The 19926-nt window shown below is 34.3% G+C and overlaps 1 protein-coding gene across 8 annotated transcripts in view; it reads right to left on the bottom strand.

Annotated features, from left to right (window-relative positions):
- LOC136034577 (glutamate receptor-interacting protein 2-like) overlaps nt 1-19926 on the bottom strand; it is a 353116-nt gene that overhangs the window by 131565 nt on the left and 201625 nt on the right. For all 8 annotated transcript variants that reach the window (XM_065715826.1, XM_065715825.1, XM_065715828.1 and 5 more), the window contains one exon: nt 16701-16842. In XM_065715826.1, the coding sequence (XP_065571898.1) occupies nt 16701-16842 (142 nt within the window). The remainder of the gene's footprint in view (nt 1-16700; nt 16843-19926) is intronic.

The raw sequence follows: 19926 nt of genomic DNA on the forward strand, positions 1-19926 counted from the left end.
CAAATCACAATTTATGAATATGTTTTCATGAAATCATAAACGATTTTTCGAATGCACAAATTCAAATGCACAAATCACAATTTTTGAATATGTTTTCATGAACTCGCCGTCAATAAACGATTTTTCGAATGCACAAATTCAAATGCACAAATCACAATTTTTGAATATGTTTTCATGAATTCGCCGTCAATAAACGATTTTTCAGATGCACAAATCACAATTTATGAATATGTTTTCATGAACTCGCCGTCTATAAACTATTTTTCAAATGCACAAATCCAAGTGTACAAATCACGATTTATGAATATGTTTTCGTGAACTCGCCGTCTATAAATGATTTTTTAAATGCACAAATCCAAATTCACAGATCACAATTTATGAGCATGTTTTCATGAACTGGCCGTCTATAAACGATTTTTCAAATGCACAAATCACAATTTATGAATATGTTTTCATAAACTTGCCGTCCATAAACGATTTTTTAAATGCACAAATCCATATGTACAAATAACAATTTATGAAAATGTTTTCATGAACTCGCCGTCTATAAACGATTTTCCAAATACACAAATCCAAATGCACAAACCACAACTTATGAATATGTTTTCATGAATTCGCCATCTATAAACAATTTTTCAAGTGCACAAATCTAAATGCACAAATCACAATTTATGAATATGTTTTCATGAACTCGGCGTCTTTAAACAATTTTTCAAATGCACAAATCCAAATGCACAAATCACAATTTATGAATATGTTTTCATGAACTCGCCGTCTTTAAACAATTTTTCAAATGCACAAATCCAAATGCACAAATCACAATTTATGAATATGTTTTCATGAACTCGCCGTCTTTAAACGATTTTTCAAATGCACAAATCCAAAGAGGTACACCAAAACTGGCAGATTTAGTGCACTTATAGACAGTAACAATACTACAAGAATTTATTCGTAAAACTTAAGACATGTTTAGAAATGTATTCAGCTTCAATTTTGTTTGTTATATCATTCACATCTTTATGTTGTGGAGTTCCGATCAATATTCCAAGTCCTAGTGGCAATTGCATATGCAACTATCATTTAATCAAAATTTTTCGGACATGCATAATTTTCACTTTTTTGCCCCCTATTGGTCGTAGCTTGCTGATTCCTGATCTAACACCATCTTACTAATTAATTTTTAACATAGGATAGACCTCTTTCGATCTCAAAACTGTTTTTCCAGTTTTGCAGCAAAAATTACCTTATATGCAAGGCCGTATCGAGGAAGGGAGGTACAGTGTAAACCCTCTGAACAACAATCCTGGGTAAGGCACTGCTTATATATTATATGTTCTGGGACATATAGTCGTATTTTCAGGGTAAAAACGGAAATTACCGATTTTCTACAGTCAAAATCTAGCATGAGCATACTAGAATTTCAAAACCTGGATCTTTCTACAGTTGATCCAGGGAGGATAACCTATTGACGAAACTTAACATCTTCATCTATTTTTCCCGTATCGAGCATGAAAAAAGCCTTATTTTGCGATTTTCTCGAAAACTTGGAAAATGCATATACTAGGTTTTGGCGGAGGAAGCTTACCAAGAAAAATATAGCAGCAATTCACATATATTCTTGTTTTTCAATTCTTTTGTCATGTTTGAGTCTTTTAATATTCAATACTATTATTTAGTCATGTATTTTCGTGGATTGTCAAGTTGTGCTCGAAATGTCGGAACGAGGGACATTGTTGAATTTATTTTTTAAATAAAGGGTCAATGACTTTATCTTTGCTTGTCTTTGCAAGCCTAGCTGGACCTATGTGAAGTATTTCAGTATGTAAAACAAACTATCGAAATTATGAACTTGTATAGCCAAAAAGTAAACAAATCCTCGTATGTCATGGAATACCGTGATGAGGAATATCAGTTAATTTTATTTATGCATATTTGTGGTCCTTAGCAGGACAAGTGATTCAGGGCTACATTTTAAGGGTCATAAGTAGTATCCCCTCTCTACGTCTTCTCACACATATATCCCACCGTTCCTGTCACACATTCCCCACCATTCCTATGAAACACATAGAGGGTATACTAAAGATATATGGAGTTACCAATCCCTCAAATCTGCTCTTTGAGATAAAAGCATTTCGTAGAAACATTGTTTGCCAAGTTTACTGCGTCGATGAAACAATACAATGGTTCCGAGCGGACAGTACCATTGCGTATGGTATCTCAGTTACTGGTGAAAGACATTTATTTTCCAAGTATTTGATGAAAAATAACGAGAATTGGTCCAAGTTACTATCATTACTTCAAGTGAGCTATCAACATGTTTAATAAAGAGAATTTCGATGAGGGTTATAATGTACAAGAGGAAAGTAATCTATGTATTTTTGTTGTATGCTTATGGGACTGGGACTATTTTTCATACAGTTTTGGTTTATCAAAATTCATTTACAATCCCTTTAGTTAGCGAGTTGTATTTGTATCATCTTTGGTTTTAGAAACACCCCTCCCTTCTAGCCATTCTTGAACCATTGTTTTCAATCCAATGAATATTTTTAAACTTGAACCTTCAAGGAACGGTAAAGAGCAACATCAAAACTAATAATTACAGAAACACTGCGTTTGGGTGATCTACAAGCTTAACCCTTGAGGCGCATCGTATTTATTTTTTTTTCTGAACATTTTTAACTTAAGATATTTTTGGACTTTTTAAAAATCAGAAATATTTTTTTTAACTTAAATTTTTCGGACATAGCATTTTTTCATGTCTTAAAATGACATGTAATCTTTGGTGAATATGTTTTAGAGTTTTTTCATGCAGCCGCCCCCAAAGGACTCTGTTGTTGGTCATCGACACTGGTTGATTTATTGTATACTTTTGATCAAAATTAATGGTGCACTAGAAGGATAAGCACTTGTATCATATTTAAAAAGTGAAGATAATAAATTTCAAGAAAGTGTATGCACATGATAAAGTTATCGTAGCGTTGAATGCTGATAAAGACAAGTATTTGAACTATGAAACACGTACTAGTGGTAACACTATTGGAAACAGGTGCATGAGTTTTCATGATGGTGAGAGATTAGATTCCTTTAGGCTATCGAAAAAATTCAAAGTTACTGATGGTGGATATGCGACAGAAAAATCTTAAGAGATGATAGCACGCAAAGAGGATGCAAACATAAAACTATCAGTTGATGAAAAGCGCAAAGTTCTTGAATTCTGATAACACTTAACCTGTTGATAGATCCTATCGCAATCTTTCTGATATTAGCTTTCAAATGAAAGCAAAGGGAAAAAGAAAGACCTACTGCTGCCCCAATGTCATAATGCTTATCTTATCGATAGAAAACAGAAGCGTTTTATTGAATAGATTCAAAGCATCTATTTTTCTATGATGATATTCTACCTGGTATTATTCAAAAAAAAACTTTTCATTGCAGTACTTTGTAATGTTTACATTACTTTTAGGGTAAGCTAGGCACTGCAACATTTAGAATGTTTGCTCAAGAATCAAAGATACAAGAAAATAAATTTTCAGATAGATAACCGCTACTAGCAGACTCATAGGGGATCTATTATATAGGATAGGTACTATATAGGTTAAGAGGGTTTTTACGAAAGTCTGAGAGAGGAGCTGGATTTTTTCGATATCCACACAGAGAGGCAAACAGACGGTTAAACACTTAGACACAGAGAGAGAGAGAGAGAGAGAGAGAGAGAGAGAGAGAGAGAGAGAGAGAGAGAGAGAGAGAGAGAGAGAGAGAGAGAGAGAGAGAGAGAGAGAGGCACAGAAACCAACAAACACACAAAGACAGACACAGAGACAGGCAAACAGAAGGTCAGACACACAGACAAAGACCGAGACAGACAGAAACACGTACAAACACCCACAGAGAGGCAAACAGACGGTCACACACAAGGAACAGAGAGAGAGAGAGAGAAAGAGAGAGAGAGAGAGAGAGAGAGAGAGAGAGGGAGGGAGAGAGAGAGAGAGAGAGAGAGAGAGAGAGAGAGAGAGAGAGAGAGAGAGAGGGAGACAGGGAGAGAGATAGAGAGAGAGAGAGAGAAAGAGAGAGAGAGAGAGAGAGAGAGAGAGAGAGATGAAGAAAAACACATACAAACCCATTGAGACAGACAGAGAAAGGCAAATAGACTGTCAGAGACACAGGCAAAGAGAGTAAAAGACATTAACACACACCCAAAAACACAAAGACAGACAAAGATGATCAAACGCACAGACACCGACATAGAGATAAAAAAAAAAACAGACAAAAACACTCAAAACCAGACAATGAGACAGGCAAACAGACGATTAAAGACACAGAGAGAAAGACATAAACCCACACAAAAATACACAGAGACATACACAGAGACAAGCAAATAGACGGTCAGACACACAGGCACAGATAGAGAGAGACAGAAACACACACAAAGATACGTGTCTGTCTTTGTGTGTTTCTGTCTGTCTTTCTCCTTCTCTCCATGCCTCTGTGTCTGACCGTCTGTTTGCTTGTCTCAGTGTTTATGTGTGCTTCTCTGTTTCCCTCTGCCTCTGTCTCTGTACCTTTGTGTCTTACCTTCTGACTGACACGTCTCTGTGTCTTTCAGTTCGTGTGTTTGTGTGTGTGTGTTTCTCCCCCCCTCTCTCTCTCTCCTTCTCTCTCGGTGCCAGTGTGTCTGACTGTCTGTTTGCCTGTCTATGCAGATTTTGGAAAAAATCCAGCTCATCTCTCTCAGACTTTCATACAAACCCTGTTAATTTATTACCTGACTCTAGTAGACACTCTATGAGCCGGCTAGTAGTACCTATCTCTCTGTAAATTTCTTTTTCTTGAATCTTTGACTCTTTAATAAACAGTCTAGGCAATGGAGTTACTAACGTACCCTAAAATCATGGAAACATAACAAAGTAATGCAACGAAATATTATAATTGAAATAATGGCATGTGGAATATCATCATAAAAAAATGGATGCTTTAAATCCATTCCTTAAAATACTTCATTATATTTTCTCTTGACGTGGCGCTTATTTGGTGTCATAAACGAGTACTAACATGGTTTCAGCTACAACCTCTTCACAAATCTCATCATTTGTATTATCTGGTTCATTGACTGTACTTATTGGTAAGCTGTCAATGATACTAGTAACGTTTTCAGGTGCTTTTTTCATCAATACATCTTTAAAGTCCTTTATTTTATTGTCTACCAATGTCCTTTTTATTTTACTTATGATTTCATTGTCTATTACCACATAATTTTTACATTAGATCGCAGTTTCGACACATTTATATGATATTCAATATGACATTGGTGCAGCAGTAGGCCTTTCTTTTTCCCTTGGCTTTTATTTGAATGCTAATACAAGAAAGGTAGTGATAGGATCTATCAACAATTAGCGTGTTACCAGAACTATTAGCAAGAAGTTGTCCCTCGTCATCAACTAATAGTTGTATGTTTGCATTCTCTTTGCGTGCTATCATCTCTGAAAATGTTACTCTCCCATATCCACCATCAGTAATGTTGAATTTTTTTGGCAGTCCAAAGGAATATAATCTCTCACTGTCATGAAAACTCGTGCAGATATTTCCAATAATGCTACCAATAGTACTTGTTTCATGGTTCAAATGTTTGTCTTTGTCAGCATTGAACACTACGGCAACTTTATCATGTGCACACACTTTCTTGAAGTATTTCTTCTTCACTTTTTAAAATAATATACAAGTGCTTATCCTTCCAGTGCGCGATTAATTCTAACAAAAACGTAAAATAAACCAACTAATGTAGATAACCAACCACAAAGTACTACGAAGGCGGCCGCAAAAAAATTCCATAAACTATCATCACCAAAGATAACATATCATTTTAAGACATAGAAGAAATATTAGCGCTAATTTCTTATGATCCTAGAAACATAGGGAAAAATAATTTGTTGGTTTATTTGTACTAGTTTCATTGATAAATATTGTATAGGCGGCAAAGCAATAGTTTTTGTCCGTTTTAAGTTTCAACTTTGTTCTTTACTTCCCTCGAAAAAATAAAGTTAAAAAAAAATAATCTTTGTTTGTTTTTGTTTGTTAAAATTTATTTGTTGTTTTATTAAAATACAAGGTAGAAACAACGATGTGCAATGGGCATTTTATGTTTTAGTGTCACTCCTTAGTTTCAGTTAAAAACTTATTTTTAATACATTTTCTAATTATCAACGATCTAGAGGAGGTAAGACACCTCTAGAAAATACTGCAGACAGCCTTGACAGCTTCGAAAAACTTTCGGTCTATAACGTTATCCATTAATTTCATTATCATAAACAATAATATGACTTTTCAGAAACGTTTGTCTTTCGATGAACGAAACCTGTTTTTACTCGGTTGACTTCGCCTGAGTAAGCCGTAATGAATACAGGGCTTTATAAATCACTTACTGACTAGCAGGCTCATTTAAATATAGGGGCTCATTTAAAAGCTTATGTTTACACCTAATTGGTTTTTATAAATTTCACTTGATAGCACATTCCCACAAAGTGCACTTTCGATTGTTTCCCCCATTTTTTCAAATAAAAAAAGTGTCTCCTCCAATGAACAGACCAAAAAAGTTTTTTTAAAACCTAGGCAGGAGCAAAAAACTAAGGGGACAAGGAAATAATTTCCACTTAATTACCGCCGTTAGAACTAACAAACAGGCTTCTTCGCAGAGTGAAGTTGGAAGGTTCAATTCAAAACTCTTGATCATTAGAGCTTAATTTTTGGTAGCTTTTTAGCTATAAAGTTTTTAGCGTTTTCGCAATAATCTTTTATTTTTAAGATGAGTAAGCCATTTATGAAACTTACTAAGAGGGTCTAGAAGGGGAGTATATGCAAGGGTTTTTAAACTTCCGGTTAAGAGCTTTGGACTATAATTGTCGCAATAGTACCGTTTTATGCTTCCAAACTCTTCCACTTAAGAAGGGGCACGAAAAGTGCCACTTTTGGTGCTATATGGCGCTTATGGATGGTAAAATTGATAAAAAAAAAAAGCACGTGGATATGAGTAATAGGTTTAAAATGAGCCTTCCTGGGATATTCTTAAAAAAATGAGTACATCGATTTCCCAAAAATAGTGGATTATCGTAAGAGTAATCATAAGAGGGACCAAGCTGTGATTGAAACAAAACTCGAACCTGAAATCGAACGCTTGATAATTTAACTTGATGTCCAATGCAGTACTAACAGGACCACGCATCTAATAATGTAATTTAATATACTGGTGTTTGTATGACTTTAATTGTGCAGCTTATCAAGGGGTCCTGGAGGAGGAATATGCAGGAGGTGTTCTTTCCAACCTCCAGTTAAGTATCTTGGACCATAATTATTACAATGGTACCGTTTTATACCTCCGACATTTTCACTTAAGAAGTGGCACCAAAAGTGTTATTTGTAGCGCTGTATTTCACTCACAAATGCAAAATTTTTCAAATGGGCCATTAAACATTACTCTAAAGAGTTCTAGTAGCCCACTAGTCCCAGCTTTTTCACTTCAGACATGGCACCAAAAGTGCCATTTTTAGTGCCATTTGAACTTGCATTTGGTGGAATTTATAGGAATAACGTAAATATGAGCAATGTCTTTTATACGAGTAATAAAATCTATCGAAGATTTTCTGGTACCCCACTAGCCCCAGCCCTTGAGAAACGCCGTAAAAAGCGCCTTTTTCATGCCATATGGCACTTACAGATGGCAGAATTTATATAAACCACGTACATTTGATGATGTTCTAGTAAGCCACTAGGCCTGGAAAAAAGAAGTAGAAAAGACCATTTTAGCGTTTTTTAACTTTTGGTTACTATGGGCTGCGGTTCACTCTTTGCTAGGTTGCAGCTATTACTTCAACCATGGCAAAAAGTTCATTGCTAATTTACCCCAGAAACTAGTTAACAATGAAATCCATGAAATCTAACCGATTGTAGAATTTGTAAAAAAAAAAAAAAAAAAAAAAAAAAGAAGAAAATATGGGCAATAGCTTTTAATCGAGCCATTAAACATCTATCTACGATGGTGTGGTAGACTGCTAACTGTTGAGCAGACGATTTATGAAACTTACCAAGGAGGGTAGGAGGGGGATTGTTCGGAGGGGGATTGTGTGTGAAGTTTATAGTAAGGACGTAGATATGAGCAATATCTTTTATATAAGCTATAAGAAATCTGTCTACGATGTTATTCTGGCCCGCCAGTGCCACCCCTTGAGGAATTACATTGCCATTTCAGTGCCATATGGCACTTATAGATAGCAGAATTTATGAAAAAAGCACGTAGATATGAGATAGATAGATATGAGATATGTAATTTCTCTGAAAAAGGTTTTCAACCATGCTAATTCCAATGGTTTACTTTTGGTTTTGGTCTGACACCATTTACAAGGGGTTTCAGGATTTTATTCAAATCACCATAAATTTTCTTTTGCAATAAACTTTTACTTTTAAGACAGGCCGAAATAATTGTTACTCTTCCTGAATCAATTCTACACGGCATTTTTTTTTCACTAGGCAGTTTTTTTTTCAAAAGATGTTTTTTAAGTTTTGGTTACTATGGGCTGTTGTTCACTCTTTACTAGGCTATAGCTGCCGTTGCAATCATGATCTATCCTTGCTATCCACCATTCAATAATATTCCGTTTATATTGTAAGGGAATCTGACAATTTCAAGGATAGATCGTCTAACCAAGAAACTACAGGGAAAACTAAACCTACTTATTAGATCAGCAATTCTTTCGCATCGTGAACACAACATAAATTACCCAGAACTTAGTTCTAACTCAATTTACTTCAGGGAAAAAGAAGTATTGACTGTCCAAAGCTTAATTGCGAGGGAAAGTTTTGCAAAACTGAAAAGAAAAAAAAAATACAAATTTATGAGGAGAAACCACCTCATGTATGGTGAAAACACGCAATATTCAGAAACGTCAAAATGACCCAGAATTATGGAAATTTGTAGGCTCAAAAAGTTTGAGCCTGCAGCTAGTTGCCTTTGAATATCAATAATTTAAAGAAATATTTTTGCTACGAAAGTGATGAGGGAAGTTGAAATTTAAAGCAACCAAACAATAAAGCTTGGCATATTACGCGAGATACATTGACAAAACTAGTTTAAATAAACTGAATAAACTGAATAAACTGATATTTTCCAATATCTGTATGCTAGCACTTTATTGAAAACACAAAACTGCCCTTTAAAAACGGTATGAACTATTAGGATCAGAAAATTCCATAAGAGCCTGAAGAAATAAAAGACTAATTTATAAGTTTCTAAATTGATTTTCACTAGCCATGATACCGATAACTTTTAATATACGATTAAAATTCTCTAAGAAACTCAAGCAAGCTCAGATTTTAATAAACACTAGTTTTGAGAATTCTATAGGCACTGGAAAATACCACGAGTCAGTTTAACTGAGCTAATTTTGCAGATCTATATTGTGCAATCTGTGAAGCATGTTTTTCTTAAGTTTTGTGTTTCAACTTGGCTCTTTATTTCCGTAAGAAAACTTGTTAATTTTTCATCAAGCCATAAATTAATTTTTCCAATATCAAGGCATAACCCAGGTGCACAAGTTTATACCTATACCTACAGAAAAAAAACCGAACAGAATATCCAAAATATATGAAGTCTCAAAAAGCAAAAATAGGCACCTTCCATTAAGCGTGAAGGTTTTCTATAGGATTTCCATTTATATCATTTCTGAAAGGTTTATTTATAGGTCATTATTGGTAGTTGAGTTCTGCAAAATATTTGAGGAAGGTATTAGCAGCAGTAAAACGGAAAAATTGTCAAAGAAAAAAGAAAAATAATACCCAGAAGGAAAAAGTATGCATTTCCTACACAGAGTCACCCCAGAGTCCACGCATTTGAATAAGGGCCATTTGAATAATTATTTGATAATTTGGGTAATTGTACAAGTAAAGAACGAACTAAGGCCCATAGTAGCCAAAATTAACAAGAACTTTTAAAAAGGGTCTAGCGAGAAAACAAAATGCCATTCGCAGCTGATATATAGAAGTTAGCCTGCTAACAAGCAAAAAGGGACGTGAAATATGGAAAAAAAGCCCTTAATATTAGCCTGAAAGTTTTTCATAACTTATTCCAAAGTAAACTTTCAGACGAAGACCTTTCTTAAGTACTCAAAATTATCTTCTCTCTGTTTAAAATAACACAGCTGCTGGAACATAAATAGTGGATATAACTAGAGAAAACAAACAGAAACAGTTAAAATACTTCGTTATTAGGAACACAATGAAACAACAAACTACTGAAAACTCAAAATTACACTTGTAAAAGTTGATATATAACCTGCAGAACAAAGAATTTTGGATGAATAAATAAATATTTTTGTATAAAGAGACAAAATATTTTTTTTTTCCAGTGAAACATTTTATTACTGAACGAAAGAATTTGTCAATAAAATTAATTAATATAATTAATGTTAATTAATTAAATTAATTAATTAAATTAATTAATTTAATTAAAATTAGATAGAAACAACAGTGGTGCAGTAAAAGTTGATTAAGGAGATCAAACTTTATAACAAAGAATGAAAAAAGCGTGCCAAGTTTAAATTGTAACCAATAGCCTGGATCATTGGCTCCTAAAGTTAAAAGTAGCCCCAAGTTGCTTTAATAATGGAGAGGGGGGCTCCAGATCTTTCACCTATTACTGCTTAAAAGACGTTATGACACACTATTTCAACCTCACAGGATATCAAAATAACCAAAAGTGTTTAAGGCTTTTCTTTATCAAACAGTTCGTGGTAACGAACTGTAGTAAGGAGCGACCCGGCTCAATAGTAAACGAAACTCTAAAAAACGGAATTTTGATGCTAAAAGATACATCAAAAGAGTCGTATTTTCATGCTAATTTTAAATATATAAGTTTCATTAAATTTAGTCTTTGTCATCAAAAGTTGGGAGCCTGAGAAAATTTGCCTTATTTTGGAAAACAGGGAGAAACACCCTTGAAAAGTCATAAAATTTTAACGAAAATCACATCATCGCATTCGGCGTATCAGAGAGCCCTCATGCGAAAATTTCAAGCTCCTATCTACAAAAATGTGGAATTTTGTTTTTCTGCCAGAAGACAGATCACGGGTGCGTGTTTTTTTTTCCAGGGGTCATCGTATCGACCAATTGGTCCTAGAATGTCGCAAGAGGAATTATTCTAACGTAAATGAAAAGTTCTAGTGCCCTTCTTAAGTGATCAAAAAATTGGAGGGCACCCAGGCCCCCTCCCACGCTCATTTTTACCCAAAGTCAATGAATCAAAATTTTGAGATAGCCATTTTATTCAGCATAGTCAAAAACAATAATAACTCTGTCTTTGGGGATGACTTACTCCCCCACAGTCCCCGGGGGGAGGGGCTGCAAGTTACAAACTTTGACCAGTGTTTACATACAGTAATGGTTATTGGTAAAAACGTTTTCAGTTTTTTTTTGGTTTGGGGGGTTTTGGGGAGGGGGCTATGTGGGAGGATCTTTCCTTGGAGGAATATGTCATGGGGGAAGAGAAATTCAATGAAAAGGGTGCAAATTTTCTAGCATTACTACAAAAAAAAACAATGAAAAAATAAACATGAAAAGGTTTTTTCAATTGAAAGTGAGGAGTAGCATTAAAACTTAAAACGAAAAGAGATTATTACGCATATGAGGGGTTCTTCTCCTCCTAAATACCTCGCTCTTTATGCTAAAGTATCTTTAGTAATTTCAACTATTTATTCTACGGCCTTTCTGATTCAGAGGTCATTCTTAAAGAATTGGGACAAAACTTAAGCTTTAGTGTAAAGAGCGAGCGAGGTATTAACGAGGGGAAAACCCCCCTCATATACATAGTAAAAATATAAAAATATAGAAGTTTGTTACGTAAGTTAATTCTTAAGTTACGTATATTTTTTACTAATAAAAACGTTCGTTAAAAATTAAAAGTTCTAGTTGCCTTTTTAAGTAACCGAAAAATTGGAAGGAAACTAGGCCTCCTTCCCCACTTCTTATTTCTCAAAATTGTCTGATCAAAACTCAGAGAAAGCCATTTAGCCAAAAAAAGAATTAATATGCCAATTCCATTTTAATAATTGACGCATTAATTCGAAAACGTTTAGAAATTGAATAAAAAAAACTAGTTTTTTTTAACTAAAAGTAAGGACCGACATTAAAACTTAAAACGAACAGAAATTACTCCGTATATGAAAGGGGCTGTTCCCTTCTCAACGCCCTGCTCTTTACGCTAAAGTTTTTTACTGTTTAATAAAGTAGAATGGAGAGAAAGAGTAAAACTTTAGCGTATAGAGCGGGACGTTAAGAAGGGAACAGACCCTTTCATATACGGAGTAATGCTGTGTGTTTTAAGTTTTAATGTCGGTCCTTACTTTCAGTTAAAAAAAACTAGCTTTGTTTATTTAATATTATTAAGACGCAGTGGTTTATACAATGAAGGCTATTCAATACATTCAAGACGTAACAAAAATAATTAATGCTGGAAGCGCTAAATTTTCGCAACTTTAGGATATAACACAATCTTGAAGAAAGCTGTCAGCTTATATCGAGAAATTAAATAAAAAACACATTTTTAACTGAAAGTAAGGAGCAACATTAAAACTTAAAACGAACAGAAATTACTTCGTATATGAAAGGGACTACTTCCTCATCAGCGCCTCAGTCTTTACGCTAAAGTTTGACTCTTTCTCTCAAGTCTTCTTTTTAAAAGAGTAAAAAACTTTAGCGTAAAGAGCGGGGCGTTGATGAGAAAGCAGCCCCTTTCATATACGAAGTAATTTCTGTTCGTTTTAAGTTTTATTGTCGCTCCTTACTTTCAGTTTAAAAAAACTTGTTTTTCTTATTTAATTTCTGAAAGTTTTTGAATCAATGCATGTTTTAATTTTGGCTCTCCGCAGAGGAATAATTAAAACGAAATTTGTTTATTTATTTATTTTTGGCTAAATGGCTTTCTCATAGTTTCGATCGAATGATTTTGAGAAAAAAAGAGTGGGGGGAGGAAGCCTAGGTGCCCTCCGATTTTTTAGTTACTTAAAAAGGCAACTAGAACTTTAAATTTGTTACGAATGCTTTTATTATTAAAATATATGCATAACTTATAAATTAGCTTACGTAACGAACTTTTGCATTATCATGTTTTTATTACGTATATGAGGGGGTTCACCCCCTCTTCAATACCTCGCTCTTTACATTAAAGCTTAAATTTTGTCCCAATTCATTATGAGTGACCCCTGAATCACAAAAGCCGTCGAACAAATAGTTGAAATTACAAAAAATACTTAAGCGTAAAGAGCGAGGAATTAGGAGGAGGTGATCCCCTCATATGCGTAATAATTTCTGTTCGTTTTAAGTTTTGATGCTCCTCCTTACTTCCAGTTGAAAATTTTTTTTCATATTTATTTTTTCATTGTTTTTTTTTAAATAATGCTAGAAAATCCTGCGCTCCCTTCACGGAAGTTTTCTTCCCCCGTGACAAATTCTTCGACGGAAAGTTCCCTCAACATATCCCTACCAATCCCCCTGAACCAACCAAACAACCCAAAAAATCCCCCTGAATTCTAACCAACCAAAAAAATCCCCCTGAAAACGTCTGTACACTTCCCAATAACCATTACTATATGTAAGCACTAGTCAAAGCTTGTAACTTGTAGCCCCTCCCACGGGGACTGTGGGGGAGTAAGTCGCCCCTAAAGACATAGTTATAAGGTTTTTCGACTACGCTGAATAAAATGACTATCTCAGAATTTTGATCCGTTGACTTTGGGAAAATAATTAGCGTGGGAGGGGGCCTAGGTGTCCTCCAATTTTTTTGGTCACTTAAATAGGGCACTAGAGCTTTTGATTTCCGTTAGAATGAGCCCTCTCGCAAAATTCTAGGACTACTGGGTTGATACGATCACCCCTGAAAAAAAAGCAAAAAAAAAAAAATAAACACGCCCCCTATTTTCTAAAATAAGGCAAATTTTCTCAGGCTCGTAACTTTTGATGGATAAGACTAAACTTGATGAAATTGGTATATTTAAAATCAACATTATAATTCGATTCTTTTGGTGTAGCTATTGGTATCAAAATTCCATTTTTTAGAGTTTTGGTTACTATTGAGACGGGTCGCTCCTTACTACAGTTCGTTACCACGAACTGAGTAAAAAATCCTCCCCACCCATAAACCTCGAAATATGTATTCTTTTCTATCGTCATAAAAAACTGGAAAACCAAATCTTTGATGCTACCGCGTGTACACGAATTTTAAAACACCTCGGATTATATTATCTCAATAATCTGAATAAAAAAATTGGAGATTTTTTTTGCTTTTCCTATGGGTCCAAACACTATTAAAGTCTTTGTGTTTCTTTTAGTATGAAGCTAGTCAGATTAGCTTCATGAAAAAATTTAGTAGCAAAATTTTCTTTACCATTTTCTAGGATATCTCATGAATATATAATCTAGTACCGATCAAGTGGCACCAACTGATGCTAAAATCTAAGAAAAACATAAGATTAGCATAAACAAAATCCTATACTAAAAAAATAGATTTAGGCACGCTTGACTGTGCACCTCCCCTAGGAAAGCTCATTAGGAGGGGCTAGGATCTGTAACAAGCGTTGATAAATCCAGACATGATACTTGAAAAGAATACAAACATCATAATCAATTAATGATTTCAGAAATCTTGACTTTAAAAGGTCTAAAGTGAAAGCCATCGTCCTTGAGGACAAGGGTTCGAGTATTGATGTCGATAGTTATTTGGATTCATACGGGGATCAGTGGCATGACTCTGTAATCTCAGTCCAAGTTGATCCAGCTCTAAATGTGTACCTGAAGAAACCAGGGGAAGGTTAATATGAAGGGTGTGTGAAAGCACAGAATGGCTGGCTTCCCCCCCATTAACACTTCCTGGGTGAACAGCCAGGAAACAGAGATCAGCATCGCCAATAGGGGTCCAATGTTGTATTCTTTACCTTGTTACTTTTACCACTTCATCCATCGCGTCACAAACAAAGCCATCAAGGTGAAACATTTTCTATCATCTGAATAAGCAAGGGAGTCCTTTTTCGGCATTCAGTTATTTTTTGAAGGACAGTAAACATATACTTTCAGTTCGTATGTTCTATGGTTATCATTAGTCCAGAACAAACGAGGAACAATCCTTTGTTTTTGTATCGTGTCTCTACAGTAAGTATGCTCAAAAGACTCACTAAAAATCATAATACAATAGTCTCAAATAACTGCTAAAAAAAAGTAAAGCTAGCAAACTTCCAAGTTTTTTGCAGCAGCATAAAAGTTCTTTGGAGGAATTATTTGTGATTTTTAATTTTTGGCTGATGCCAAGAACCCATCTCCCAAAACTCTACCTAGTTAATCGATTGGCTCTGTTTTTTTCGGGGTTTGATTTTATTTACTGGTTCTCAAGATGATTAGAAGTCTAAATAATTTCTTATTATAATTATATTATAATTTCCTATAATATAATTATATATTATAATTATACTATATACTATATTATAATTATACTATAATTTTATATTTATATTATAATTATAATCCATTATAATTATATATAATTATATTATATAATTATTATAATTATATATTATAATTATATATTATAATATATTATTATAATTTCCACTGGAAAAGCAGTCTGCTTTTCCATTTACGAAAAATTAAGCAAAGAGAAAACAGGATTTAATTTCGACAAAGAAGTGAACAAAAGATAAAATATAAAGACAAAACTAAACTTCAACTAAAAAAGTAAAAATATTCCGAATATTTATTTATTGTTTTTTTTTCTTGCGTTTAGTTGTCATATTTTTTTTATGTTTTAAAACATTTTACCCTCTTTTTTGCCGTTTGTAATTTAGATTGAGAAAGGCTCCTGGACGTGGGGCCGAAATATTCGGAATATTTTTATTTTTTTAGTTAAATTGTATTTTGTTTTTATATTTTATTTTTTGTTCACTGCTTTGTCAAAATTAAAACCCGTTTTCTCTTTGCTAAAGTTTTCGTGTTAGCAGTCTCTATTTTAGGTTGTGCTACTTTGGTCTTTCAATGTCTCATAGTTTCTTCTTCTGCTTCGGTAAAAATCGGAGCTTTCGTTTGCCAAATCTTAAGCCAAAAACTCAAAAAATATTTTCAAGTTTTCCGTTCTTCTGTATGATATATGCCACCCAATCTAACCCACCTGGAATTACTACAGTCAATCGTATTAAGGACGATTTTGCGTGAAAGTTCTTTCATTTTCCATATTGGAAAACGAAGTGACAAATTAACATTTAGCATAGGTATAGCCACATTTTAAGACCCCCTGTATGTACGTCAACAATGTAATACGGAGAAAAAACCAAAAGCATCATCAAGTAGAGAGCTAGCGCTACACGTTATTGACTACAAAATCACTGTGTAATATACTTCAAGCTGAAGCACGAAGAAGGTTGGAAATATCTTTTGCAGTCAGGTGAAGGAAAAAAAAACATTTCAGCAGAATACCTTCAAAACTCAAGTTACCAATTAAGTTGTTTTCTTTTACTTTCAATATTTTCCTTCTTGTATTCTCCTATTTATTTGATTAAGCATAATAAAATGTCAAGGGCAATTTTAACTTTTCCCCATTCAGTCGGCGAAAGTATATAGGCCTGTATCTTAGTCCATGGGGAAGCATATTCATGCTGGAGAAACAAAAGAAGACAATTTACCTCTCTGACATCATATTCCACTGTGAGATCAACATAATTACCGGATTCTCTCAGCTTCTTATGAACATCTGCTAAAGTTATGCCTTCCAAGTTCAAATCATCAATAGCCAAAAGACGGTCTCCAATTCTAATAGTTCCTTCCCTAAAAAGGAATTAAAGATAATTAATATGCCCCGAGAGATTTCATGGCAGTGGTTCTAAGTAATGAAAGAACCATTTATGAAAGCAACTGTTCCCTCCTCAACGCTCCACTCTTTACGCTAAAGTTTGACTCTTTGTCAACACTCTACTTTTAAAAACAATAAAAACTTTAGAATTTGTGGAAGTAATTTTGTGAGGCATAGTAATAAAACGGCCAAAGAGCTCGAAACTATTTTTCAAACAGTTCGTGGTAACGAACTGTAGTAAGGAGCGAACCGGCTCAACGGTAAACGAAACTCCGAAAAACGGAATTTTGATACCAATGGATATATCAAAAGAATTGGATTTTTATGCTAATTTTAAATATATAAGTTTCATCAAATTTAGTCTTACTCATCAAAAGTTATGAGCCTGAGAAAATTTGCATTGTTTTGGAAAATAGGGGGAAACACCCCCTAAGAGTCATACGATCTTAACGAAAATCACACCATCTTATTCAGCGTATCAGAGCACCCTACGGTAGAAGTTTAAGCTATTATCTACAAAAATGTGGAACTTGGTATTTTTTGCCAGAAGACCGATCACAGATGCGTGTTTATTTGTTGGTTTGTTTGTTTGTTTTGTTTTTTTTCCCAGGGGTGATCGTATCGACCAAGTGGTCCTAGAATGTCACAAGAGGGCTCATTAAAATGGAAATTAAAAGTTCTAGTGCCTTTTTTAAGTGACCAAAAAAACTGGAGGGCACCTAGGCCCCTTCCCAAGCTCTTTTTTCCCAAAGTCAACAGATCAAAATTTTGAGATAGCATTTTGTTCAGAATAGTCCAAAAGCATTGTAACTATGTCTTTGGGGCTGACTTACTCCCCCATAGTCCCCAGGGGAGGGGCTGCAATTTACAAACTTGGACCAACGTTCATATACAGTAATAATTATTTGGAAGTATACAGACCTTTTCAGGATAATTTTTTTGGTTGGGGGAGGGCTGGGGGGGCTACGTAGGAGGATCTTCCCTTGGAGGAATTTGTCATGGGAGAAGAAAAATTCCATGAAGGGGGCACAGGATTTCTTAGCATTATTTAAGAAAAAAAACAATGAAAAAATAAATATGAAAAAGTTTTTTCAACTGAACGTAAGGACCAGTATTAAAACTTAAAACGAACAGAGATTATTACGCATATGAGGGATCCATCTTTTCCTAAATAGCTGGCTCTTTACGCTAAAGTATTTTTAGTAATTTCAACTGTTTATTCTACAGCCTTTGTGATTCACGGATCAATCTTAAAGAATTGGGACAAAATTAAAGCTTTAGTTTAAAGAGTGAGGTATTAACGAGGGAGCAAATTCCCTCATATACATAATAAAAATATACGAATATAGAAGTTCGTTACGTAAGTTTATTTGTATGTTATGTATATTTTTTACTAATAAAAACGTTCGTTAAAAATTAAATATTCTAGTTGCCTTCTTAAGCAACCAGAAAATGGGAGGGCAACTAGGCCTCCTCTCCCACCCTTTTTCTCAAAATCGTCTGATCAAAACTAAGAGAAAGCCATTAACAAAAAACAAAACAAAAAAACGCAAATTTTGTTTTAATTATTCATTAGCGGAGAGCCAAAATAAAAACATGCATTAATTCAGTAACGTTCAGAAATTAAATAAAAAAAACACTGAAAGTACGGAACGACATTAAAAATTAAAACGAACAGAAATTACTCCGTGTATGAAAGGGGCTGTTCCTCCCCCAACGTCTCGCTCTTTACTTTAAAGTTATTTACTGTTTAATAAAGTAGAATTGAGAGAAAGAGTAAAACTTTAGCGTAAAGAGCGGGAAGTTTAGGGAGGAACAGCCCCTTTCATACACGGAGTAATTTATGTTCGTTTTAAGTTTTAATGTCGCTCCTTACTTTCAGTTAAAAAAACTTGTTTTTTTTTTATTTAATATGAAAATAGGAGACACAAGTTGAGCAATTCCCAAATGACTGAAATGATTGGAAGAAAAGATCTTTAAAAGATATACGTAATAGTTTATGGTCGTTTTAAGTTATAATGTTATTCCTAACCTTCAGCTGCAAAAGACTTTTTTTTTATTTAATAACAATCACAAGCTGAATATATACAATATATTTGGTTTATTATCACATAAAAATCATAGTTATGCAGCTGCTTATGGTAAAATTAAATACTAAGATTGGCCGGAAAATAACAGAAACAAATTATTGCTGATATCGGCCATAATTTTACAAAATTCGATTTTTAGCATGAAGAGCGAGATATTGACGCGGGGATAAACATCCCCATTTACGTAATATGAGGTAGGCTCTCCCCCTCGTCAATATCTCGCTCTTTACGCTAAAGTTCGAACTTTGCTCCAATTCTCTAAGAATGACCTGGTCATGGAGCCTTTCGAGGGGGAATAAGTGTATTGTATTTCCATTTTGTATTGTGTTTTGTATTGTATTGTTTTGAACAAACTTCTTCTTCTTCTTCTTGACCCCTGAATCACAAAGGTCGTTTAATTAGAATAAATAGTTCTTTTAAAATTACTAAAATTACTTTAACATAAACAGCGAGATACTTGCAGTATATCATGAACGACTAAGGCCATAAAATTGATACTTCTAGGGAATACTGACGTGGATGTTGAATTAAATCATCAGACACTATGCGCATTCAGGCTCTTAAAAGGGCATGCCTGCAGAATCTTATGAACCGCTAAGAGTATTAAGTTGAAACTTTCGGGAAATATTGAGGGGTGTTAGGGGATGTTGAGCTAAATTAAAAGGTACTATGTCCACCCTACTTGTCAAAATAGCATATCCTCAAAATTCCAGGAACGGTTAAGGGTATTAAGCTAAAACTTTCGGGAAATATTAAGGGGACTTTGAGCTAAGTCAAAGAGCACTATCTACATCCAAGTTGTCAAAAGGGCGCAACCGCATCATCTCAGGAACAGCTAAGGTTATTCAGTTGAAACTTTCAGGGAATGTTGAAGGATATGTTGAAATAAACTAAAAGACACTAAGAGCATCCATGTTATCAAAATTACCCATATGCATTAATTCAGGAATGGCTAAGGGTATTAAAATG

Source organism: Artemia franciscana, chromosome 13 (assembly GCF_032884065.1).
Source record: "Artemia franciscana chromosome 13, ASM3288406v1, whole genome shotgun sequence".
NCBI classification, from domain to species: domain Eukaryota; kingdom Metazoa; phylum Arthropoda; class Branchiopoda; order Anostraca; family Artemiidae; genus Artemia; species Artemia franciscana.